The following is a 25,698-nucleotide window of genomic DNA, read 5'->3' as shown; positions in this document are numbered from 1 at the left end:
ATCCAAAACACGTCTGATCTTCAGTAGAGATACTGTTTAACCAGCTTGTGTATTTTCCATTTTTATTTTCATTTCTAATGACTTAATTGGCAAGAAATGAGTTACCAGGCCAGGTGTTTAAGCATTGCCTCACTTGCAAGGATTTGCTTCAGAGGCGAATTTGCTGTTTGGTTTAGTGCTTTTAGTGTAGGGCTGTCAGGCAAGATTGAATTGAGGGAATGATCATGGCAGCTTATAGTGAACAACTTGTTTTCCCTTCCTCTGGCTCAGTTTTTCCTGTATATTTTAACTTCTAAAAAGTCAATGGAGAAAAATACGAAACATTTTCTATTCGAAACGCAAAGAATGTCCAGATATACTCAGAGGTCAAAAAAAATCTTAAAGCAGGTTTAAAAAATTGCTCTGGTACGGCTAGTTTGTTCTTTGATTTTATTACTTATCAGCTGAGTGCTTTAGAGGGAAACTGTTTGCAGCCAGGCTTAAAATACTTGCAGCCACATGCATGCAAGTCTGCAGGATGAGACTGGGGATAATATGAATCTGCAGGGCTAGGCTGGCACGGTTGCGAGTCTGCTGGGTACTGGGGCAGAGGCTTTCTTAAACTGCTGCAGTTCATTTGGTGTAGGGACATCAACAGTTTTGCTGGCAAGGCAGTTCCTGGATTTTGGCCATAAGATATAGGAGCAGAAGTAGGCCATTTGGCCCATCAACTCTCCTCCATGATTCAGTGAGGTCATTGCTGATCTGATAATCCTTAACATTATTTTCCTACCTTATCTCCATGACATATGATTCCCTTGCTGATCAAAAATCTTTCTCTCAACTTTGACTACATTTAACAATCCAGCCTTCTATGGTAAAGAATTCCACAAATTGACAATCATCTGAGAGAAGAAATTCTTCCTCATCTCTGTTTTAAATGATTGATCTCCTTTTCTGAGATTAACCTGTGCAAACCTCTTACCTGACATGGGCTTCGTACTGGACTGCAGGGTGTCCGTTTTGGTTCCGTTTCAGTTTGCTAAATCTGGCTTCTTTGTGCAGAAATACCAAAGCAAAATGTTACAGATACTGAATGTCTGAAATGAGAGCAAAACTGCTTGCAATACCCTCGTCTGAAAACACCAACAGAGAGAAACAAAGATGAGTAGGAATTCGGACAACAGGTCATCGACATGAGATAACTCTCCCCATAGATGCTGCCAATGTATTTCCAGCATTTTCTGTTTTTATACGTGTATACAGTGCAGCACTTGACAGCTGATTTAGTTTGACTTGGAAACTTTGGAAGCTGAAATTTTATTCCAACACTACCCTCTGCTGGACATGCAGCTGTATTGTACTGATTGATTGTTACAAGATCAAAAATCATACAACACCTGATTACAGCCTAACAGGTTTATTTAAAGACACAAGTTCTTGGAGTCTCACTTCTTCACGTGTCAGTGAGAGAGGTGTCATCAGGCACAGAATTTATAAGCAAAAGATCAAGGGGTCACAGAACTAATGCGAATGTATTGAACAAACCTCTCTCATTGACACCTGAAGAAGTGAGACTCACAAAGCTTGCGTCTTCAAATAAACCTGTTGAACTATAACCTGGTGTCGTGTGATTTTTGACCTTGACCACCCCAGTCCAACACCGGCACCTCCACATAGAGTCATAGAGTAATACAGTATGGAAGCAGGCCTTTTGGCCTGAATTGGTCCATGCTGACTATGGTGCCCACTCAGCAAGTTCCAATTGCCTGCGTTTGGTCCATACCCCTGTAAACCTTTCCCATCCGTGTACCTATCCAAATTTTAAAAAAAATGTTGCTATTGTCCCTGCCTCAACCACTTTCTCGACAGCTCATTCCATATATGCACCACTGTCTGCATGAAAAAGTTGCCCCTCAGGACCTTCTTGAATCTTACCCCTCTCAGCTTAAACCTGTGCCCTCTAGTTTTTCAATCCCCCATCTCTGGGAAAAAGACCATATGAATTCATCCTATCTATGCCCCTCATGATTTTATATACCTCAGTAAGGTCACCCCTCATTCTGTTACTTTCCAAGGAATAAAGTCCTATCCTGGCCAACCTCTCCCTATAACTCGGGCCTTCTAGTCCTGGCAACATCTTCGTAAATCTTCTTCACACTTTACAATTTAACTATACAGGGTGCCCAAAACTGTACACAATACTCCAAGTGCAGCCTCACCAACAACTTATATAACTGTAATATAACGTCCCAACTGCTATACTCAATGCATTGACCGATGAAGCCCAGCATGCTAAACGCCTTCTTCACCAGCCTGTCCACCTGTGATGCCACTTTCAATGGACAATGTGCTTGTACTACGAGGTCCCTCAGTTCCACAACACTCCTCAGGACCTTAACGTTTACTGTATAAGTCCTACCTTAGTTTGACTTTTCCAAAATGCAACACGTCACACTTATCCATATTGAATTGCATTTGCCAATCCTCAGGCCACTTCCCCATCTGATCAAGATCCCTCTGTAATTTTTTGATAACCTTCCTCACTATCAATGATACCTCCTAGTTTTGTATCATCTGCAAACTTACTAATTATGCCTTTACATTCATATCCAGATCATTTATGTAAATAACAAATAACAAAGGACCCAGCACGTACCCCTGTGGCACACCACTAGTCACAGGCCTGCAGTCCGAGAAACAACCTTCAACCATCACCCTCTGCTTCCTACCATCGAGCCAATTTTGAATCCAATTAGCTCGCTCTCCCTGGACCTCATGCAACCTAACCATTGTGACTAGCCTGCTGTGTGGAACCTTGTCAAAAGCATTACTGAAGTCCAGATAGACAACATCCACTGCCCTACCCTCATCTATCCTCCTGGTTATCTCTTTGAAAAACTCAGTATTTTTTTAAACTGACTTCCTGCGCACAAATCCATGCTGACTATCCCTAATCAGACCTTAACTATCCAAATGTTTGTTGATCCTGTCCCTCAATATCCTCTCCAATAACTTGCCGACTACTGATGTCAGGCTCACTAGCCTGTACTTCCTTGGCTTGTCTTTACTACCTTTCTTAAACAATGGAACAACATTAGCTACCCTCCAGTCTTCCAGAACTTCACCAGTGGCTAAAGATGAAGCAAAAATCTCTGCCTGGGTCTCTGCAATTTCTTCCCTAGCCTCCCACAATGTCCGAGGATGGACGTGATCAGGCCCAGGGGATTTATCCACCTTAATGCGCTCTAAGGCTGCAAACACCTCCTCTCTGGTAATATGTATGCAGTCCAAAACATTCCCACTTGTTTTCTTAGCATTAAGATTGTCTCCTCAGTAAATACTGAAGAGAAATATTCGTTTAAAACCTGTGCCATTTCCTGTGGCCCCACACGTAAATAGCCATGCTGATCTTTAAGGGGACCTATTCTGTCCCTAGTTATACTTTTACTCTTAATATAGCTATAGAACCTCTTGGGATTATCTTTAACCTTATCTGCCAGATCCATCTCATATTCTCTTTTTGCTCTTCAGATTCCCCTCAAGTGTGCTTACACTTTATACTCATCTCGGGATTCACTTGAGCCTGATAGCTTTAAACCCAATACATGCTGCCTTCTTTTTCCTGACCAGAGCCTCAATATCCCACAGCCTGGGATCCCTAAACCTGCCAGCTTTTCTCTTCACCCTAACAGGGACATCACACTTCTAAAAGCCTCCCATTTGCCATTTGAGATAACAAGGTGTAGAGCTGGATGAACACAGCAGGCCAAGCAGTATCAGAGGAGCAGGAAGGCTGACGTTTCGGGCCTAGATCCTTCTTCAGAAATGCCATTTGCTCCTTTTTCGTTGAAACAGACTTGCCCAATCGACCGCTGCTAGATTCTGCCTAATGGCCCCAAAATTGGCCCCCCTCCAGTTTAACATCTTGACCTGTGGACCTGTCCTGTCTTTGTCGGGTTACGTTCACTGGACCCAAAGTGCTGTCCAACTGACACTTCAGTCTCTTGCCCGACTTTGTTTCCTAAGAGGAGGTCCAGTGTTGCACCCTCCCAAGTTGGGCCCTCTACATATTGAATTAGGAAGCTTTCTTGGACACATTTGACAAATTCCACTCAGTCCAGGCCTTTTATGCTGTGTGTGGTCCAGTCAATAAAGGAGAAATTAAAATCTTCAATCAATACAATTCTGTTATTCCTACAGGTATTTGCAATCTCTCTACAGGTGATGGCCTAGTGGTATTATCGCTGGACTGTTAATCCAGAGACCCAGATAACATGCTGGGGACCCGGGTTTGAATCCCACCACGGCAGATGGTGGAACTTGAACTTAATAAATATCTGGAATTAAGAATCTAATGATGACCGTGAATCCATTGTCAATTGTTGTAAAAACCCATCTGGTTCACTAATGTCCTTTAGGGAAGGAAGCTGCCATCCTTACCTGGTTTGGCCTGCATGTGACTCCAGACCCACAGCAATATGGTTGACTCTGAACTGCCCTCTGGGCAATTAGGGATGGGCAATAAATGCTGCCTGGTCAGTGATGCCCTCAGCCTGTGAATGAATAAAAAAAAATACACAGCTGCTCCTCTAGTACCTGCTGGTTATTTAAGGGTCTATCGTACAAGTCCCAACAGTGTGACTATCCCCTTCTTGTTTCTAAGTTCTAACCATATGGCCTCATTTGATGACCCCTTAAGAATATTCTCTCTAAACACGGTTGTTGTGTGCTCCCTTATCAAAAGGGCAACTCCCCCCTCCTCGCTTACCTGTACTTCTGTCATGGCTGGAGCTTCTGTATCCTGGAACATTTAGCTGCCAGTCCTGCCCTTCTCTCAGCCATGTTTCTGTTATGGCTATAATACCCCAGAGCCAATCCATGCTCTGAGCTCATCTGCTTTACCAGTCAAGCATCGTGCATTGAAATAAATGCACTTTAAGCCAGAAGTCTCTATCCTTCCTTTACTGTGCTCCGGCTATCCTGAATAGTAAAGTTGCTCTCAATGGCTCATGTATTTTCCCCTGACTTCTCAATGGCCCCTCTCTTGTTCAGAGTCCCACCCTCCTGCCAAACTATTTTAAACCCTCCTGGGTAACCCTAGCAATTCTCCCCGTAAGTATATTGGACCCCTTCCAGTTCAAGAGCAACCTGTCCCTCTTGTACAGGTCGCCTCTACCCCAGAAGAAATCCCAGTGTTCCAAGACCTGAAAACACTGCCCCCTACACCAGCTCCTCAGCCACGCATTCATCTGGCCTGTCTTTCTATTTCTGTCCTCACTGGCACATGGCACTGGGAGTAATCCGGTGATCACTACCCTTGAGGTCCTGCTTTTTAACTTCTTACCTAACTCCCCATACTCATTTCACGGGACCCCATCCCTTTGTCTACCTACGTCATTTGTACCGACGTGTGCAATGACCTCTCGCTGTTTACCCTCCCTTTCAGAATGTTCTGCAACCGCTCAGAGACATCCTTGACCCTGGCACCCGGGAGGCAACACACTATCCTGGTGTCTCTTCTGCAGCCACAGAATCTTCTGTCTGTCGCCCTCACAACTGAGTCTCCTATCAGTATTGCTCTGTCTGACTGCATCCTTTCCCTCTGAGCCTCAAAGCCGGTCACAGTGCCACTGACCTGCCTGCTGCTGCTAGCTCCTAAAAGGTCATCCCCAACACTGGCTCACTCTTAATGGCTGCTCCCTTGTACACCTTTACCTTACCTTGCCAGTCATCCTCCTCACAGAACCCTTTTTTTGGTCACAGGAGGAGGGAGGGTAGGAAACACAAATGTAATGTTTCAGGTTGAACCATACCTTAACACCAGGTTCTCTCTAAGCTGCTGCCCTTTTTTGCTGTCTCAGAGGGTGTCCTGCGGAGGTCTCCAGTACAGACGTGTTGACTGGTGATGTCTCCCAGAATTCCACTGTGACTCTCAGCCGCCCTCTGATTCACTCCATTGTTACAAGAGGCATAGAAAGGACAGATGCCCAGAAAGTTATATCATATTGTTGGAAGTATACCTGCCTTCTTATGTTGCTTCTGAGACAAGTGGAAATTGTTACTTTCATGATTAACAGTGCTGGCAGCAAAATTCATTTTAAAATACTTTGTATTTGGATCAATTCTAATTATAGATGTTTGTTTCTTTATGTCCTAGAGAGAGATTTTTAGCATGATTGGAAATGTGAAAAATTTGAACTTGATCACAATGGTAACTTTACTGAGACAGAATTTAAATTATTTTAGCATGAGAATTTGTCGTCTTTTGTTAAGGTTTGCTACTGTAAATTTGTTTTTCAATAAAAGTCTGTCACTTATGTTACTTGTGTCAACTTGTACATTGTAGAGCAAGCTCAAAGGGTTAGAATTACTACCCTAGTTCCTCATAAACTAACTTTCCCCCTCCTTGAACGCTGTCTTTATTTAAGAATTGTTGCTATTTTTACGGTTATTTTGGGGAGAAAAGAACTGTGTGGGCTTGCTTCTTTTTACTGAGGATTTGTTGTTTACTGTGAGGGTTGTACTGTTTACTTTGGTATATTGGCTTGTAATGTTTTACTGCAGTTGACAACTTGCCCATTTTTATTGTGAATTTATCACTTCAATTCTCAAACTATGCTGCTTCCATTGAAAATTTCTCACTGCTGAGCTGTAATTTTCAGTTAGTTGTAGTCATTCTTGCACCTTGATACCGTTACCATATGTGACGCACATGCTCCATTTCAGACAAATCCCATGAAGCTATATATGGAAATTCTAGACGTAGTGTCGGTTTCAGGTGAGATGGGATTTGAGAGTTGAGGCCATTGGACAAGATGTACAGGTTTATCTTGGGCCCATTTTAAAGTCATACAGTTTGCTCTTTGTATTTTTGATATAAATTCATTTAACTTTATTTAACTTATAAATAGGTTTTTTAAATCTTTTGTTTAGTAGCAGTTGGTGATGCTTTAGAGCCTCCACCAGTAAAAGTGTTTAACAGGGGATTTAAATTTACATAGGGAGTTCCATTATAGACCTTAGGTTTAAGGTAAAAGTTCGGCACAACATCGTCGGCCGAAGGGCCTGTACTGTGCTGTACTGTTCTATGTTCTGTATCCTATTGTGAATGTTAATAAAGTAACAAGTTGACAAGAAGTGCAGAGAAGATTTGCATCATGCTGCTGGGCAGTCCATGTGTTTTAAATGTTGAATTGAAAGCAAGTATAATTTGAAGGTGAGAATGTGTAAGAAAGAGAGTGAGAAGTGGACTGGTCTGGACTAAGGGGATACAGTGAAATTTCATGTAATTTGTTCCTTTTGTGCACAATATTTTGAATTATTTATGGTTCTTTAAATATACTTGCTGCAATTTGAGGAGCCAATGAGTAGAGTTGAATTAAGTATTTCTCTCCAAAACTGGAAAAGAAGTAATGGGAATAATTGCTACAAAAATAATTAGAAAATGAGTGCAGGAAATATTTTTAGTAGTGAACACAGACAGTGACCTGACTATTCCGAGCAGTGGCATCGCAGTTGGATCCTTTCTTAATTATCCTACCCTGAAGGTCTGTGTTTCTGGCTTGAACATCTCATTTGAGCTTTCTGAGGAACGCAGTGCATACCTCTTCAGGAAGCCTTCTAGCACAGCATAGGATCAGTGCTGGAGGTCTTATTGCATTCTGATTTTATAACACTAACTGGCATATTATGGAGGGTACAGGTCTTGAAATAGCATTCTGAAAAGTTAGAGAAAAAGTAAATGTGTAAGGTAAGTGGGGGTTGGGATAGGAAATGGGTACTGGTTGGATGGGGTAGCTCAGGGTGGGGTCAAGTGTCAGGATTGGTGGAGTAAGTTGCAATTACATACTATCTAACACCAAAACTATGCAAGTGTCAGATTTAATTGGACTCAGCATTCATGCCAAAAAGATGCAAAAAAAAATTGGCCTCACATACACAACTGTGCTGCTGCCTCTGCGTAATTCATACCTACAAAGGTAAAAAATGATTAAGGTGTTCAGGATCTTTGTACCTTTATCTTAAAAATGTGGTGTTTTCTCACTGTTCTGATTTTTGTTAGTTCATTTCCATATCCTTCTTTGCAGGATCGTGTCACGTTTCGAAGAATAATTGTGAAAAACAATGCAAAAAGGAGGAGGACATATGAAACATTCATTGAATCAGTCCCACTGTTGAAGTCCCTGGAGGTACAGTTTTTTTTTTTTTTTTTTCCTTTCACTTCAGCAAACTTTTCCACAATCTTTGACTGTAATCTATCAGCAACTTATCAGAATGCATCATGAAGTGAACTTTTTTTACCTGCAGTTAGAAACAAAATGGGCTTTTTGGGGAGGTGTCTTCAGGGAGGTTGGTTTTTTTGTCATGCTTGGAAAAAAGATTATTATGCTCTACAAACCTCTGACTCTTGATACTCCAGCTGACAGTCCAAAAGATTGGTGTGTCTTGACATGTGTCCTGTTTGACCATTGGATGCAGCTGATGAAAGTTTGCATTTATCTTTTCTGTTCAGAGCAAACTGAGCTGCCCTAAGGTACCTCCAGTGTTAATCTATGGCAGCTATTCAGGTGTCTGTGGCTGACACTTGATTTTCCCCCAATTTTGCAAGAACCATATTATTCAATGTCTCATTTACTATTTCTAATAAAATAGCTGGCCTACTTTTATTCACACCTACTAGTAACATCAATTTTGCATCAATGTTCTCTACTACCATTAGCACTCCTTTTGCCCTTTGAACTGGGGACCCTCATCATCTGTTCCATTTTCTCCTCTTCCCGCTTTGTCAATAGCATAAAAACTCTAAGCATTAACTCTGGTTCTTTCTCCTGAAATGCTGCTGGACCTGCTGAGTTTCTCCAATGCTTTTTCTTTGCCGTGTTTACTATTTGTTTGTTTACGTACTGAGTTGTGTCATAGAATCATAGAACATGGAAACAGACCATTTGGTCCAACTAGTCCATGCCAACCATGTTCCCAAACTAAACTAATCCCACTTGCCTGTATTTGGCCCATATCCCTCCAAACATTTCCTATTCATGTACTTATCCAAATGTCTTTTAAATATCGTAACTGTACTTGCATCCACCACTTCCTCTGGCAGTTCACTTCACACACAAACCACTCTGTGCAAAAATGTTGCTCCTCATGTCCTTTTTAAAACCGTCTCCTCTCACCTTAAAAATATGTCACCTAGTTTTGAACTCCCCCCACCCTAGGGAAAAGACCCTTGCCATTCAACTTATCTGTGCCTCTCATGATTTTAAAAACCTCTATCAGGTCACCCCTCAACGTCCTACGCTCCAGTGAAAAAAGTCCCAGCCTATTTTTATAATGCAAACTTAGACTGTTGTTTGGAGATTGTTCTCCTCATGTGATTCAGATGGTGCAAAGAAGGCCATTAGATTCTTGGAAGTTTCTTCTGCAAATAATAATTGACACAAATTCACTTGTTAATTTTAAATTTGATTTTGATAAAGAAGTGTTGAGGGAAATGGGAAAAGGCAGATATATGGAGTTTGGTCGCAGATCAGTTATTATCTCATTTAATGACAGATCTGGCTCAAGTTGAATAGTTTATTCTGTTTCTATGCTTCTGTGAAACCACGTAATTTCTGGACATGGTACTTCAATCTACCCTAATTACATTCCAATAATATTCAAACCATGTGTTTTCCATTTAACAAAACTTTGTTATTTACCTTGAGTTTTACTGACATTATTTGTAATCATTCTTTCTTTCCAGCTTTCAGAAAGAATGAAGATTGTTGATGTACTAGGAGTGAGGACATATCAGGACAATGAACTTATCATTGCACAGGTGTGTTGTTGTTTTACCTGGTAACTTTAGTTTTATGTGTAAATGGAAAATATGTGGATGTTGGCTACCTGAAATATAAACAGAAATTGTTGGAAACGGTTAGCATGTCTGGGAGCATCTGTGGAGATAGAAACAGAGTTGCTGTTTCAGATTACTGACCTTCCATCAGACTGGGAAAAGGTTTTTTGTTTGAGTGGCAACTGTTCATCATTCCAAATTCATACCATTTCTAGGCACGTCTTTTGTTTCTCTACTTGTAACTGTGCCATGCTGATTGACCTTACACAACCAGTCCTTTTCTCATTTATTCTCTTCTAACTTCTACCATATCTTTTTTCACACTTCGACCTTCCATGAGCTTAAAACTTTGCTGTTCTGATTAAAAGTCATTAGCTTGAAATGCTATCTCTGTTTCTGTCTTCACAGATGCTGCTAGATCTGCTGAGTATTTCCAGCATTTTCTATTTTATTACACATTCAGGTTGCAGCCAGTCTGAGATTTCTTTTTAAACAACTTGAGTAAGTAACTTTCAAACTCCAGATTCAATAAATTTGTAATTTAGTTTCTATCCGTTTTCTTCTTTTTGACAAGTTGTTGATTTCTAGCTAGTGCACGGTATTACAGGAACAAACTGCCCTCTACTTTTTCATTCCATTATGATCAGTTGGGAAGGGGAGACCAAGCTCCGCTCTTTATAACATTCCTAGTCAATGACAACAAAGATTTAAGTCATTTTTAATGCATACAAACGCATATGAAATTAGAAGGAGATAATGTTCTCTGTAAAGGAAGTTCCAAAAGATTATATAGTTAATAGTCCTTGGGATACCCTTGAGATTGTAGTTGTTTAGTTGATTTTTTGGACTGTCAGCAGAAACATGTATTGCAGTTATCTATTAAGTTCCCAGTTTCCTGATGTTTCTTTCTAGTGTTGCTATTGTCTGCTTCTCTTCTTTGAGAGAGAGAGAGAAGGAGAGAGCAGTCTTCAGCCCATTTAAGTTCTGCAGTTTATAATCTATCTCTACCAATGAGGCCCCTTGAAATAAATCTAGTTGTATAATCTCTATCTGCCAAAGTAATGTTTTAAGGCTTGACCATTGTAAGTGAGGTTCTATTTCAAACATGGGAAGATTCTCATAAATCAAATTGGAGATGAGCACCTTTTCACTATTCTGAGGGTTGCTGGTTTGGTTTAACTGCTGTTGGGTAAAATGTTATATTCAGCTTGCACTGTTTTTGTTCATTTAATCCATGTTGTATTCATGAAAACTGGCCAACCTAGGTGGATCAGATGATGCCTAAAGCCATTTTAAGTCAATGTTTTTCCTTCTTTTTTAAAATCATTTCAGTCCATAGAAAGCCCAGGTATCAAGTTGGCTGATTTGAATTCAACGATCAATATTGTGATAGTACAAATAACCATTCTACATATGTGAGAGTGAGAGTGAAGGCTGTTGAAATGTAGGGCACATCGGAACAATGAGCCTTCATCTCCGGTCCCTGTATGAATCCTAGTAGGTGATCATTTGATGGTATTTGGGTGTAACAACTCTGGCTCCTTTTTCTCATCCCTTATTCAGGGTTGCTGAAATGAATTGTAGAGCCTGGTTGAAATCAGCCATGGACCACAAATCAGACCTGGATTCTCCCCATTCTGTACGATAGGAAGTGGGGCCAGAAATATTAGGTATATTGGTGGTCATCTTCCAAAATTCTATAGAGACTAAAGCAGTTCCTACAGATTGGAGTGTGGAAAATATAACCCCGCTACTTAAAAAGGGAGGGAGAAGGAAAAAGAGAATGACAGACCACTTAACCTCATATCAGTAGTGAGGTAAGTGCTAGAATATTATATGAGATGTGATAACAGCCATTTGGAAAGCATTAAGAGGATCGGAGAAAGCCAGCATGGGTTTGTGAAAGGTAAATCATGTGTAATAAATCAACCGGTGTCCTTGGCCTCCCAAATTCTTTCTGTACCTGTGTTTTATCATTGACTTGTGTCCAAGTGGTATGTTGGCCATCATCGCAAGAGGATTTGAGTTCAGAAGTAGGATATCTTAATGCAGTTACATGGAGTCTTGGTGAGACCACAGCTGGAGTACTGCATGCAATTTTGGTCTCTCTACCTAAGAATGTGTTTACTTACCATTGTGGTACTGCAGAGGAGGTTCAGTAGACTGATACTGGTGATGGCAGGACTGTCCAATGAGGAGATACTAATTCATCTGTGCCTGTACTAATTATAGTTTAGAAAGATGAGCGGGGATCTGCGTGAAATCCTAACAGGGCTGAACAGATTTGATGCACGGAAAATGGTTTCCCTTGTTGGGGGTATAGAATCAGCAGGCACAGTCTCAGGATACGGGAGAGAAAATTTTTAGATTTTAAGGAACCAAGTGGTATGGGGAGATGATGGCCTAGTGGTATTGTTGCTGGACTGCTAATCCAGAGACCCACATAATGTTCTGGGGATCTGGGTTCAAATTGCGCCACGGCATATGGTGGAATTTGCATTCAATAAATATCTGGAATTAAGAATCTAATGATGACCATGAATCTATTGTCGATTGTTGAAAAAATCCATCTGGTTTACTAATGTCCTTAGGGAAGGAAACTGCCATCCTTATCTGGTCTGGCCTACATGCGCCTCCAGACCCACAGCAAATGTGGTTGACTCTTAACTGCCCTCTGGGCAATTAGGGATGGGTAACAAATGCTGCTTGGTCAGCGACACCCTCATCCCATGAATGAATAAAGGAAAAAATGGAATAGTCAGGGTTGAGTTGATGTTGAAAATTAGCCATTCTTGTATTGAGGCTCAAAAGTCCAAATGGCCTTTCATATTGCTATTTCTTTGTCCCCACCAGGTTCCAAAGACACTCAATCCCAAATAACAAACAGTTGGATTCTGATGAGAAATTCATTAGCCTCCACATCTTCTCTATTACTACTTTCTCTTGTCTCTTTGCATTATCAATGCTGCCACAGCCAGCTGTAACTGTTGTTCCTAAATTTTAAATGTGTTATCCTCGACTCTAACCTAATCCCTATTGTCTTGTGATCAGAACTGATCAGCATGATCCTACTCAATCTCTAAACTATGAAATTCTTTTTTGTCCATCAGTGCTTCTCAACGGGCATTGATATTTAACTGATGAAGGCTCATGATTCTGAGACTATCCAAATTGATTTTATGACCAACAAATGGGAAGCCTTTGTGCCCTTAAACTGGACTGGTGTCAGGATCTGATCTCAAAGTACGTTGGAACAGGAATTAATAATTCGGCTCCTCAAGTCTCAACTCTATTTACCTGACTTTGTTGCATGTGATACCCTTGCCTAACAAAAACCTATCAATATCAGCCTGGAAATTTTTAATTAAGTACAGTATCCATTTGTGAGAGTGAATTCCAGATTTTCGTTTCTAGATGGCCAATGTCTATTTTACATTATGCCTTCTTGTTCTGGGAGGTGAGGGTATCTGAAACATTCAAGTACTTAGTTCCCCTAAGTATTTTATGTTTGTAAAAATGTTAGGAATGTTATTTGAAGAAAGTGAAAGTTGAATGAATGCACATTAGAAGCATTTGAGTAGCTGTACAATGTTACTACATATACAGCAAGGTTGTGATTTTAAAGAAATCTCCATTTTTACACAGGGCGATAAAGCAGACTGTTTCTTCATTGTAGAATCGGGTGAAGTGAAGATCATGATCAAGAGCAAAGTAAGAGGTTTTATGAGCTCAGATGGATATCAAGTGATCGTATGCAATAATTACAGAAATAAAACACTGCAGTTGTTGGAAATACCCAGCAGGTTGGGCACTATGTGGCAAGAGAAAATAGTTAATATTTCAGGTCAATGATGTTTCATCAGTTAGAAAACATGAAAAATTAGACTATTTTTAAGCAAGTGTACAGTTGAGACAAAATAGATGCGTCAGTAAGGGATTAGGAATGATATGTAAGATTTGAGCAGTATTTAAATAACGAACTGAGCAAGACAAAGATAGGTAACAATAAAGCAATTTAAAACAAGACCATTACCAGCATCTGCTGACTGAGAAAACTGGAGTAGTGGATGCAACCTAGAATTGTTGAACTCCACCTTGAGTCCATAAAGCTGTAACGTGCTTCAATGAAAGCTGAGTTTCTGCTCCCCAAGCTTTCCTTGAACTTCATTAAACACTCCCAGAAACAGAGACCAGAGTGAGATTGAGTACTCAAGTGGAAAGGGACCAGAAGCTTGGTTACGTTTGTGAACTGAGTGGACATGTTCAGCAAAGTCATCACTCTATTATGTTTAGTCTCACAAGTATAGAAGGGGGCCTATTATGAGCAATATGTATTACATACAAAATTTACAAGCAAATTGCTGATTCGTCTGGAAGGATTATTTGGAGACCAGGACAATGGGAAGGTTTGAGGGGAAAGAACAGATGTTGCATCTTTTTTGCTTGCGTAGGAAGGAAAATGAATGTTAGGAGTGATGGTAGAGTGAATCAGGATGTTGTGGGGAGAATGGTCCCTTCAGAATGCTTAAAAGAAGGAATCTATGTGATGGCACACTGAAGGTACTGGAAATTGCAAAGTATTATAACGTGGAGACTCGTGGGTCAAGGAAGTTCTGGGAGAGAGGTCAGAACTGGAGGGAAATAGGATGGATATGGTTTCATGCTTTGTTCACCTAATGAAAGGAAATCCTCACCGGGGCAAAAGAAGGACCTGTTAGAAACGCTGATGTGGAAGTTGGAGTTATAACTTGGTATAACAGACCGAGAAGTTAGAAAATGGAGTGGTGTCCTTATAGCCAGAGAGTGATGAGAAGTGTAATTAAGGAGCTGTACAAGTCTGAGAGTTTATCTCTAATATTGGTAGAAAGCTCATTCCTGCAAATAGAAAAAGAAGCAAAGGAGAGGCAGTTGTTGGAAATTGACTGCAGAATGGCATGAGAGCGATGAAAATTAAAAGTAGCCCTAATTAAGTTGTTCAGGTTGGAGCTCGAGCAGGAAGCAGTACTGATGGTTGTAACCTATATGCTAAAGAGGAATTAATATGAACATAGCTGGAACAAAAGTGTAGTTAATGCAATGCAGGTTGCCATAGAGGCATCCTTTATTTTGAGGAATTGAGTGAAATTAAAGGATGTACTGTTGAATGTTTAAACAAATTCAACCAGGTGAAAAAGGATGATGGTAGATGTGGACTTGTTAGGCCTTGTTGAAAGGAAGAAGCAGAGGATAGGGGAACATGCACGCATTTCTGCAGCTGCAGACATGCTCCGGGGTAGTGTGTTTCCTCCCTGGGGCCAGGGTCAGGGATGTGCTGAGTAGCTGCAAGGCATCCTGAAGGGAAGGACACTAAGTTAGAGGTTGTGATACACATTGGTACCAATAACATAGAATGAGAGATGAGGGCTTGCATCAAGAATTCAGGGAACTAGATTTTTAATCAGTAGACTCAAAAGCAGGGCCTCAATTGCTGTAATTGTAGGATTATTGCCAGTGTCATGTGCTAGTGAGTACAGAAATAGGATAATAAGGCAGGTGAAAATGTAGCTCAAGAGTGCAGCTCGGAAAGTTTTAGATTCCTGATCATTGGGACCATTTCTGGAGAAGGTAGGACCTGTACAAGCGAGGTAGTCTGCATCTGACTGAGATAGGGACTAGCATCCTTGCTGGTACGTTTGCTGGTTTTTTTTTTGGGAGAAGTTTAAACTAGTTCAGCAGGGGACACAGTGTTAGTATAATAAGGGCACAGTCTTCATAGTAAAGGAACCAAGATAAAGGGAGTTCAGCCATTTTGAATTTCAAGGGTGCAAAGTGAGGCTGGATAGCCTGTACTTTAATGCTAGGACTATTATAGGTAAGACAGAAAAGGGCATGAATGACATGTGGAGTTGCCATCACAGAGATGTGATTGAGTGAGGGGTATGACTGGTAGCTCAGCATTCCAAGGTATATTCCACTCCCCCCTCCCAGCATTAATTGGGATAGTCATAGTTTAAGGGTTTAGAGCAGGCATATTTCTTGAGATATATTGAGAAGAACCTTTTATGTCCACGTGTTAAAGGTCCAACAAGGAACAGCACAGTGTTGGACCTAATTCTGGAGAACAAAGCTGGAAGAGATTCGAGGTGGCCATGGGGAAGCATTTTAGTGATAGTGACCACAACACAATATGTTTTAAGTTTGTTATGGAAATGGAAAATCATGATCTGCAAAAATAGGTTTTGGATTGGGGGAAGGCAGATGTTATGAAAATAAGGCAGGATCTGGACAAAGTCGACGAGGAACAGCTACATGTGGGGAAAAGCTACAGTAGAATAGATGTGGAGGGTCATTCAAAAAGGAAATGGGGAAATCTCATCTCCCAGACCATCCATAACTTTATCACCTCAGGTGACCTCCCACCCACAGCCTCTAACCTCATCATTCCCCAACCCCGCACCGCCTGTTTCTATCTCCTTCCCAAAATCCATAAACCCGACTGCCTTGCCCGACCAATTGTCTCTGCCTGCTCCTGCCCCACCGAACTTATCTCCACTTATCTCGACTCCAATTTCTCCCCCGGTCCAGGAATTCCCAACCTTCGTCCGGGACACCACCCACGCCTCCACCACCTCCAAAACTTCCGGTTCCCTGGCCCTCAACACCTCATCTTGACCATGGACTTCCAATCCCTGTATACTTGCATTCCCCATGCAGATGGCCTAAAAGCCCTCCGCTTCTTCCTCTCCCGCAGGCCCAACCAGTCCCCCTTCACTGACACCCTTATCCGCCTAACCAAACTCATCCTTACCCTTAACAACTTCTCCTTCAACTCCTCCCACTTCCTACAGACAAAAGGGGTGGCCATGGGCCCAAGCTATGCATGCCTTTTTGTAGGATACGTGGAACAGTCCCTCTTCCGCATTTACACTGGCCCTATCCCCCACCTGTCCCTCCGTTACGTCTTTGACTGTATCGGCGCCGCCTCGTGCTCCCACGATGAGCTCGAACAGTTCATCAACTTTACTAATACCTTCCACCCAACCTCAAGTTCACCTGGACCATCTCTGATACCTCTCTCTCCTTCTTGGACTTCTCTGTCTCCATCTCTGGTAACCACCTTGAGACTGATATCTATTTCAAGCCCACTGACTCTCACAGCAACCTAGAATGCACCTCCTCTCACCCACCTTCCTGCAAGAATGCGATCTCCTATTCCCAATTCCTCCGCCTCCGCTGCATCTGCTCCCAAGATGAGGCGTTCCACTCCTGGACATCCCAGCTGTCCTCATTTTTTCAAGGACTGCAATCTCCCCCACCCCACAGTGGTCAAAAATGCCCTCAACAGCATCTCAAGCAGCATCATAGGAGCAGGAAGGCTGACGCTTCGGGCCTAGACCGGCATCTGCCGTTCCTACTATCTCCTCAACAGCATCTCTTGCGTTTTCCCGCACCTCAGCCCTCACAACCCTTCCCTGCAATAAAAACAAAGACAGAATTCCTCTTGTCCTCACGTATCACCCCGTTAATCTCTGGATTCAATGCATCATTTTCCGCCACCTGCAATCTGACCTTACTACGAAGGATATGTTTCCCTCCCCACCTTTATCTGCCTTCCGGAGGGACCGCGCTCTCCACGACTCCCTCGTCCGCCCCACACTCCCCACTCGCCCCACCACCCCCGGCACCTTTCCCTGCAACCGCAGGAGGTGCTACACCTGCCCTTACACCTCCCCCCTCACCTCCATCCCAGGACCCAAAAAAACCTTCCACTTTAAACAGATGTTCACCTGCACATCCGCTAATGTGGTCCATTGTATCCGCTGTTCCCGATGCGGCCTCCTCTACATCAGGGAGACCAAGCGGAGGCTCGGAGACCGCTTTGTGGAGCACCTACACTCAGTTCGCGACAAACGTTAACACCTCCAAGTCGCGAACCACTTCAGCTCCCCCTCCCACTCCCTGGACGACATGTCCATCCTGGGCCTCCTCCAGTGTCACAATGATGCCACCCGGAAACTGGAGGCACAGCACCTCATATTCCGCCTTGGAACCCATCAACCCAATGGTCTCAATGTGGATTTTACTAGCTTCAAAATCCCTGAAAACCCCTGTCCTCATCCCAAGACCAGACCACCCCCCTATCTCCGCCTCCTTGACCCGTCCATCTTCTCTCCCACCTATCCACCCCTCCCACCTCACTGACCAACCCCCATCCCCACTTCCTACTTGCATTCACCTTTACTGGCTTCATCCCTGCCTCCTTGACCTGTCCGTCTTCTCTTCCACCTATCTGCTCCACTATCCACCTTCTATCACCGTCCCCCTCCTCAATTTATTCCAGAGCCCCCTTCCCCTCCCCCATTTTTGAAGAAGAGTCCAGACCCGAAACGTCAGCTTTCCTGCTTCTCTGATGCTGCCTGGCCTGCTGTGTTACTCCAGCTCCACATCTTGTTATCCCAGACTGCAGCATCGGCAGTTCCTACTATCTCTGAGATCTCAGGTCTAATGTGTTCCCTTGATGGTGAGATATGAGAACAACAAACCCAGAGAACCTTGGATGTCTAGGAATATTCAGGACTGGATGATAAGAAAAAGACAGGCTTTTAGCAGGTACAAAGGGAGCAAATCAACTGAGGCCCTAGTGGAGTACAGAAGTGCAGGAGGGCAAGAGTAAGGACCAAGGGGACAACCTGTGCACGAAGCCAGAGAACATGGGCAAGGTATTAAAGGAGTATTTCACATCTGTCTTCATTGGGAGAAGGAGAATGTATTTTGGGAAGAGGGACTGTGAGGTTCTTGAGCAGATTGACATAGGGAGTAAGGAACTTTTGGAGGGTTTGGCTGGTTTAAAAGTGGATGAATCCCCAGGTCCAGAGAGTTCTGTCCCACGCTGCTGTGGGAGATGAGGGAGGAAATTAAGAGGTTCTCACCCAAATTTTTAATTCCTGTCTGGCCACACGGGATGCCAAAGGACTAGAAGGCAAGTAATGGAGTTCCACTTTTCAAGAAGGATGGTAGAGATAAATCGGAGAATTACAGACAAGTGAGTCTTATGTTAGTGATAGGACAACTGTTGGATAAAATTCTGAAGAAGAGAATTAATCTCTCACTTATTTAGATTGAATTCCATTTGCCACTGATTAGCCCATCTTTTTCTCCTGTAATCTAAGTTTATCTTCACCATTGTACCACCCTACTGATTTTCGTATCATCCATTAACCATAAGCATCATCCTGCATTCAAGTCTAAATCATTTATGTAATACCACAAACAGCAAGAGCCCCAACACTGATCCCTGTGGAACCACACTGGACACCGGGTTTCCTGTCACAAAACACACTCCACCATCACATTCTACTTCCTGCCTCTCAGCAAATTGTGGATCCAAATAGTCAAGTTTTCATGGATCCCGTGGGTTCTTATCCTTTGTTATCAGTCTCCCATGCAGGACCTTATCAAAAGCCTTGCTCAAGTCCAAGTAGGATACTTCAAATGCATTGCCCTTATCTATAAACCTGGTCACTTCTTCGAAAAAGTCAATCAACTTGATTAGACATGATCTCCCCTTAACAAAACCATACTGACTGTTCTTGATTAATCTCTGCCTGTCCAAGTGCAGATTAATTCTGTCCCTCAGAATTGCTTCCAATAATTTACCCACCTCTGAGGTTAGACTGACTTCCTGAAGTTTCCTGGTTTATCCCAGGCTCCCTTTTGTATAATGATACCACATGTCCTCCAGACCAGTGGCTAGAAAGGAATTGAAAATTATTGCCAGTGTTCTGCTATTTCCTCCTTTGCCTCACTCAACAACCAGGAGACATAGAGTTGTAGTAGAAATTGCTTTGATCTTGGAAGGAGCAATGCCTTAAGGTCTTTGAGGAGAAAAGGGATATTTTAGACGCAGGAGGTGCTAGCAGAGATGTATGTAGATTCTTAGCCCTAATGAAGCTGTTCTTCTGCTTCTAGATTCTCGGATAGGAACTGATATTCAGGGGGTTTTGGAATTGACAGCAACAATATATCAGCCTGTTGGCATAAGCAGATATACCACGTTTGAAGGAGGAAGGCAGGTTAAATATTTATGATGGACTACGCGTGAAATGTTGACCTGACTTCCTTTCAAATGTTTTTGCAGATGCATAACAGGTTTCTTTCCCTGTTCACTGTAGCCATACTTGCTCATTCATTATGAATGTAACTTGCTGCTTTATTACAGGAATCAAAATGCATTGGCAAACTTGAATCAATTACCCACAGCAAAAGCAGTTGTTTTTCAATTAAAACATCAGCATGTCTCTTTGTAGGTTCCATGTACAGTTTCCAGAAATTCAGATTTTACTCTTAAAAGACTATGGATGATTGAATGTTGATTTGTGTTTCTGAATATATGCACTTCACCTTCACAGATCTAGTTGAAGGAAGCAGCGAGGATGCAGAAATAGGAAATGCGGATTAAAATTTCGATATGTGCACTCCAAGGCTAAACTTTTGAGTGCAGATTTTTTTTCACATAACAGTTTGTATAGTATTCAGCTTATTTTGATATAAATTGATTGTGTTTATTTCTCTATTACCTAATGTACTCAATCTCAAGACATTGGCAAGTCAACAGGATAAGACAGAAGTAGAGATTGCCAGGTGTACCAAGGGGCAGTATTTTGGAGAGCTAGCACTGGTTACCAACAAACCCAGAGCAGCTTCAGCATACGCTGTTGGAGAAGTCAAGTGCTTAGGCAAGTATTCTTTTTCTTGTTGTTTGTGACAAGTCTAACGGAATTTAGTTTCACTTCAAAAAATACTTATTCATTCCACTATTTGTTTTGTAATGATGTCTGACAGTCATTATTGAATCCTTTCTAACATATGCGTCCAAATCTCATACTGTGTGGACTGCTATCCTAACTCATTGGTGATCTCCAGACTTCACTTTAAAAAAATCTATTGTACAGTGTAAACATCAAAAATATGGATGGAAGTATACAATATAGCTCCTCGAGCTTGTTCTGCCATTCAGTTTGATCTTCTGCCTCAAATTTGCTTCCCCATCTGCTTCCTGTATCTCTTGACTTTGAGAGAAAAGCATGTGTCTGTCCCAAGAACAAATGTACTTGATGTTGGAGCATTCACAATCTTTTGGGGTAGTGTCAGCCTTTTCCCATTGGACAACCCTCATTTGAGGAATTAATCTATTGCACCTTCGCTGAACTGCCTACAACTTAAATATATCCTTCCTTCAGTATGAAGACCAAAACTGCACATATTTTTTAGGTGTCTTCTAATCAAAACCCTACAAATTGTAGCAAGACTTCTTTTATTCTTATACTGCAATTCCATTGCAATATGTTCTGGCATGTTACGGGCCTCATAATTGTTTTCTGTATCTGCGTGTTAGTTTTGGTGGAACATGGATGAAAATGCACTAAAGGTGGTAATGTAGGACCATGATTTAGGTTACTGTGACATCAATTGCGTACTATGAAGTAAACATGACATTTAAGAAAGCAAGTTATTGTAATGTTTCACTTCAAGGAGCTCTAGTGAGCTCAAGGGAAAGGCAGTATACTGGTGTGGAATCTTGCTTTGACCTTCTATCCCCATTGTGTCTTCTCTGGTTTGTGTTTGTTCAAACAAACTCATGCGTAAGATATTTTGTTAGCTCAAAACGGTGAGCTTATCAAGCTTTTTAAAACCATTTCTTCTGTCTTCTCTTTCCAGTGATGGATATTCAAGCATTTGAAAGATTGTTAGGCCCTTGCATGGACATCATGAAGAGAAATATAGTGAATTATGAAGAACAACTTGTCTCCTTGTTTGGCACCAGTTTGGACTTGGAGAATCCTGGTATATAGGCACATTGTCATCCAGTGCCTTTCACATTGATGAAAACGAAGTGAAAATTATCCACACACAAATAAAACTCCCCACTGAAAAAAAAGCAGTATATGGGCAAAGCAGCATTTTCTGGCTCTTTGCATCCCATGGGGTAGCTACCATGTAATGCTGAAATACATTACTGGCCAGACAGGGATGGGAAAATAAGTGGCATATGTTTGTTTCTGTTTTGTTATCTGCCTTCTTGAGTTTAAAAGCATTTATTCTGTTTCTTAATTTTTCTTTCAAAACCAAACAAAATGTTGGTTTATGAATTATCAAACTGAACAACAAAGACAAATACTAAATGTAACGTTTGATAAGATGAAATTGATGAGATTCAGTGTTTCTTTGTTACTTATATAAGTAGGTGACCAGTTCTTGCCAAAAAAATCTCCAAAAAAAAAAGATTGTTGTAAAGCTTTGATTGCTTCTGTGGTTTCACACTGAGTGTTACATTGGAAAGTATCTGGGATAGGTTTTAATGTTTCATATAAACCTTTAAAGATCCCTGAATTGTGTTAAATGTAGACCACAGTAGCTGTTTTTTAAATCAAGGGGTTTCTAAAATGCAAGTTGTGCATCCATCATGGGAATTCAGCATGGTTCAGGTCCAAAGTATGAAGATCATCACATCCTCTGGATTATTTCAAAATCAACAAAGTGGCAAAATTGTCAATTTGCAGAATTAGAGCAACACAACTGGAAAAGCAAGTCTCCAGTTTGTTGCTCCTATGCGGTTAATAACACAGATGTGTTCGAAAAGCAGTGCTATTCCTGTCTGTGCTATTTTTTTGTGAAACCTTGTCAGGGTAATACAAAGCTGCCATTTGCAGTAACTCTTCTCATCCCACCAGCCACCTACCCACACTTTTTTATTGAGATTTTTCAGCTGGCTTGGGTTGAATTGTATTTTTTTTAAATGAAAGGGCCTTCTCAAGCACAGTGGTTACCTGATATACCTTGTGCATGTTGCTTGTGACTGCCATAGCTTGCAGTTTGCACTATTAGACAATTTCTACAAGATGAAAAAATGTGTGCTTTTGGTCTTTTGCTTCTATTTTGTTATTAATATTTGAGTTGTCTTTTTCTTTCCCCTCCTACAATGCTTCCTGTATGTATATGTCAGGAGGAAAGAGATTCAGTTCACCAGACAGATGTTCTGGAATTGGCATGATTCTATAATGCAGGAATCATCTCTGCCCAATTACTTTCCCTGTTTTTTTTTAACGCAGCACAAGCCACTCCTATACACACCCTTCAGGGAAATGTTGAGCAGACTAGTTGAGGTGAGCATTGAGATGGCATATTTCTAACATAGAGCTCAATCTAACATTCAAAAGCCATGGCATGATGAGCTGTAATTAGGAAAAGCTGTTGATTTATTGTGTGACCAGATCCATTAACAGCTCTGTGCCACAGAACAGGAATACCTGCAGTCATTGAATCATGAAAATGGTTATTGCTGTTAATGGAATTTTTTTTAAGTTAATGTGGTGTAACAAACTACAGTAAAGTGATTGCAGCCACCATTATATTCAGGATCACATGATTTATTTAAACTTCAAATGGAGAAGTTCCTAGATCTAAAGTTTAGAAAAAATGATTTAAAGTCACTTTTTATCTTGTGTATATTTCATCGACAAACCTGTTCACCCTGCAATAAATCTGAAATATTGCCATATGTTTTTCTAAACAGAGCACAGTCCTGATAGACTCAGAAATATTGGTAAAAAAGCAAGAAGCTGCTGTGAAAATTTACCAAACTCTTTTGTTTCTTGTAATCCTAATTGCATAGTAAGCACTTGGCTTGACACCCTGTTTCTGGGTATAACTCTCTATTCTGTGTTGAATCAACTCACCTGCACCTGCTTGCTGCTGGAGGTATCATTAGCAAGAGCTCAGCAACCCTGGGTTACATGGAGGTGAGCCGGCTATTGTTCTCACTCTTCATTGCTAACTAGCTAAGAATTGGACATTCATGTGCATGACAGAGTCATGTCTCCTGTTAGCATTGATTGCTGAGACTGGTGCATGATGAATTGCCTCAAGGTTATGGTCCTGTGGCATCCTGTCAGGGAGTTGGTATCTTCTGATGAAGAGCAGGAGAAAGCAGGCAGGGGAACATGAATGAAAATTAAAAGTTTATTTAGTTTTGAAAGAGCTTGCTTTAGTAATTCATTTTCACTTTTGTGCAAGTTTGTGTTCTCATCATTTCACTTAGATATATACCTACTGTATTTACAAATGAACTTAACTGGGGTCTGACAATGTGACCAATATGGAGCAGACCCAGGACATGATATGCTGGTCAAGCCTGATTGTGAAGTGCTGGATGACATGAATAATGCAAGGTCACCTAAGTAGTTCTGGGTTTTTCTATAAAACGGCATATTGTAAATGCTTCACCAGGAGACTTCTGACACTGGCAGTTCATCGTGATGTTGGCGATTTGAAGATATCATTATTCCTCAAGACAGGGTAGGTACGACATGGTCAGTTCCAGCATTGAAGTGTGTTTTTTAAGGCCATAGTCTGTTAGTAAGATTGGACCCCCCCCTAGAAGGAATAAATTAAAGACCAACTAAATGTAGAGCAGCTGTTGAAGCACTCCAACTACATTGTGAATAAGTTTCTTAAATAAAATTTGGGGCTCTAATATGCATTGTGTCTGTTCGTGTGTGTGTGCAGGTGGCAAATGCCAGACGCATGTGACTATAGCATTTTGCTCTCTTGCCCAGTAATATAGTGCCAGAGAACACTACAGTGCTTAACATTTCATTCTCTACTTGTCCCTTCCACGCAACGTTTGATCCACTGTTCTACTTTTGATTACTTGGGTTTTGGTATTTTATTGAAAACAGTATTTTCATCCACCAAAGTATGTGGGCTCTTTGTTGAGAATTTTGTATTTTACTTTAATTCAAGCTCATTTACATGGTCCAAGGCTGCTTTTCTGTGATTTTTCACTACTTCATGTGATACAAAATTAACATTCAGCTTGGCATTCTGACCTCAAAGAGAACAGAGATGCTGCCAGTTTTGTTGATGGTGAGCAATATATCTTGCATTGAAAGGGCTATCACATTAGAATTTATTAGCATCTGTTGATATAATAACTGATATTCCAACAGTACTCTGAAGCTAGAGGAACAAAAGCAGGCTATTTTGAAGAAACTTTCAAAGGTTAATTGACCTTTGCAATAGATCCTAGTTTCTCATTGGCTTCAAGTCTTATATTTTAACGTGAAACCCTTCAGACATGATCTTTTAAACATCCTGAAGGCTGCCGTCTAAAATTGCTGCCTGTCCCACTTCGTCATATTTTGGCGTTCTGACCCTTGCCATATTTTCAAAGACACTACAATCACTGCTATACTTCATCTAAGGAAGCTCGGACAGTGAACTTGTAGCCTGATGGTCTATGGAACCCATCCCGGCAAAGCCCATTTTTGTCATTACCCGATTGTCCACATGCACCTTGACAGTAATTATTGATGCTGAACAACAACAACAAATTAGATGGAAATCACATGTTTCCCAATTAGTTTACACTCTCTAACCTAGTGGCAGCAAATCTACTTGCGTCACTAAGAATAAATCGGAGTACAGAACGGAGCGAACAAACTGCACTCAAGTACTTGCAACATTGTTAAGAACCAGTGTTGCCCCTACAGTGCAGTTCCTTGTGCATCAAATAGGGGCTTTTATAATATAACTGGGAATACCCAGTATATTTTGAATCGTGTAAGCAGTCATTTGGTCTGGTGGCCAAAGCCTGCAAAGTTGTCATGAAACTGCAGAAATGAGTGGAAAAAGCAGTTCAAAATAGTAAATGTGGAGTAAAAGCAGGTATGTGTCTACCTGAATACTAGGGACAGAGATAGGAGGAACTGCAGATGCTGTACAATCCGAGACAACAAGGTGCAGAGCTGGATGAACACAGCAGGCCAAGCAGCATCATAGGTGCAGAAAGGCTGACGTTTCGGGCCTAGACCCTTCTGATGAAGGGTCTAGGCCCGAAA

The 25,698-nt window shown here is 41.4% G+C and overlaps 1 protein-coding gene across 1 annotated transcript in view; it reads left to right on the top strand.

Annotated features, from left to right (window-relative positions):
• Positions 1-24,332, top strand: part of prkar2aa (protein kinase, cAMP-dependent, regulatory, type II, alpha A) — a 209,071-nt gene extending 184,739 nt beyond the window's left edge. Inside the window, exons 7-11 of the mRNA XM_048606153.1 lie at positions 8,070-8,171; positions 9,728-9,802; positions 13,466-13,531; positions 20,397-20,535; positions 21,518-24,332. Coding sequence (XP_048462110.1) covers positions 8,070-8,171; positions 9,728-9,802; positions 13,466-13,531; positions 20,397-20,535; positions 21,518-21,651 — 516 coding nt within the window. The 3' untranslated portion in view covers positions 21,652-24,332. The remainder of the gene's footprint in view (positions 1-8,069; positions 8,172-9,727; positions 9,803-13,465; positions 13,532-20,396; positions 20,536-21,517) is intronic.
• Positions 24,333-25,698: the final 1,366 nt, after the last annotated feature.

The sequence above is a fragment of the Rhincodon typus genome, chromosome 16 (assembly GCF_021869965.1).
Source record: "Rhincodon typus isolate 14 chromosome 16, sRhiTyp1.1, whole genome shotgun sequence".
NCBI lineage: Eukaryota > Metazoa > Chordata > Chondrichthyes > Orectolobiformes > Rhincodontidae > Rhincodon > Rhincodon typus.
The sequence above is the reverse complement of the archived record's forward strand: the minus strand, read 5'-3'. Positions and strand labels throughout refer to the sequence as shown.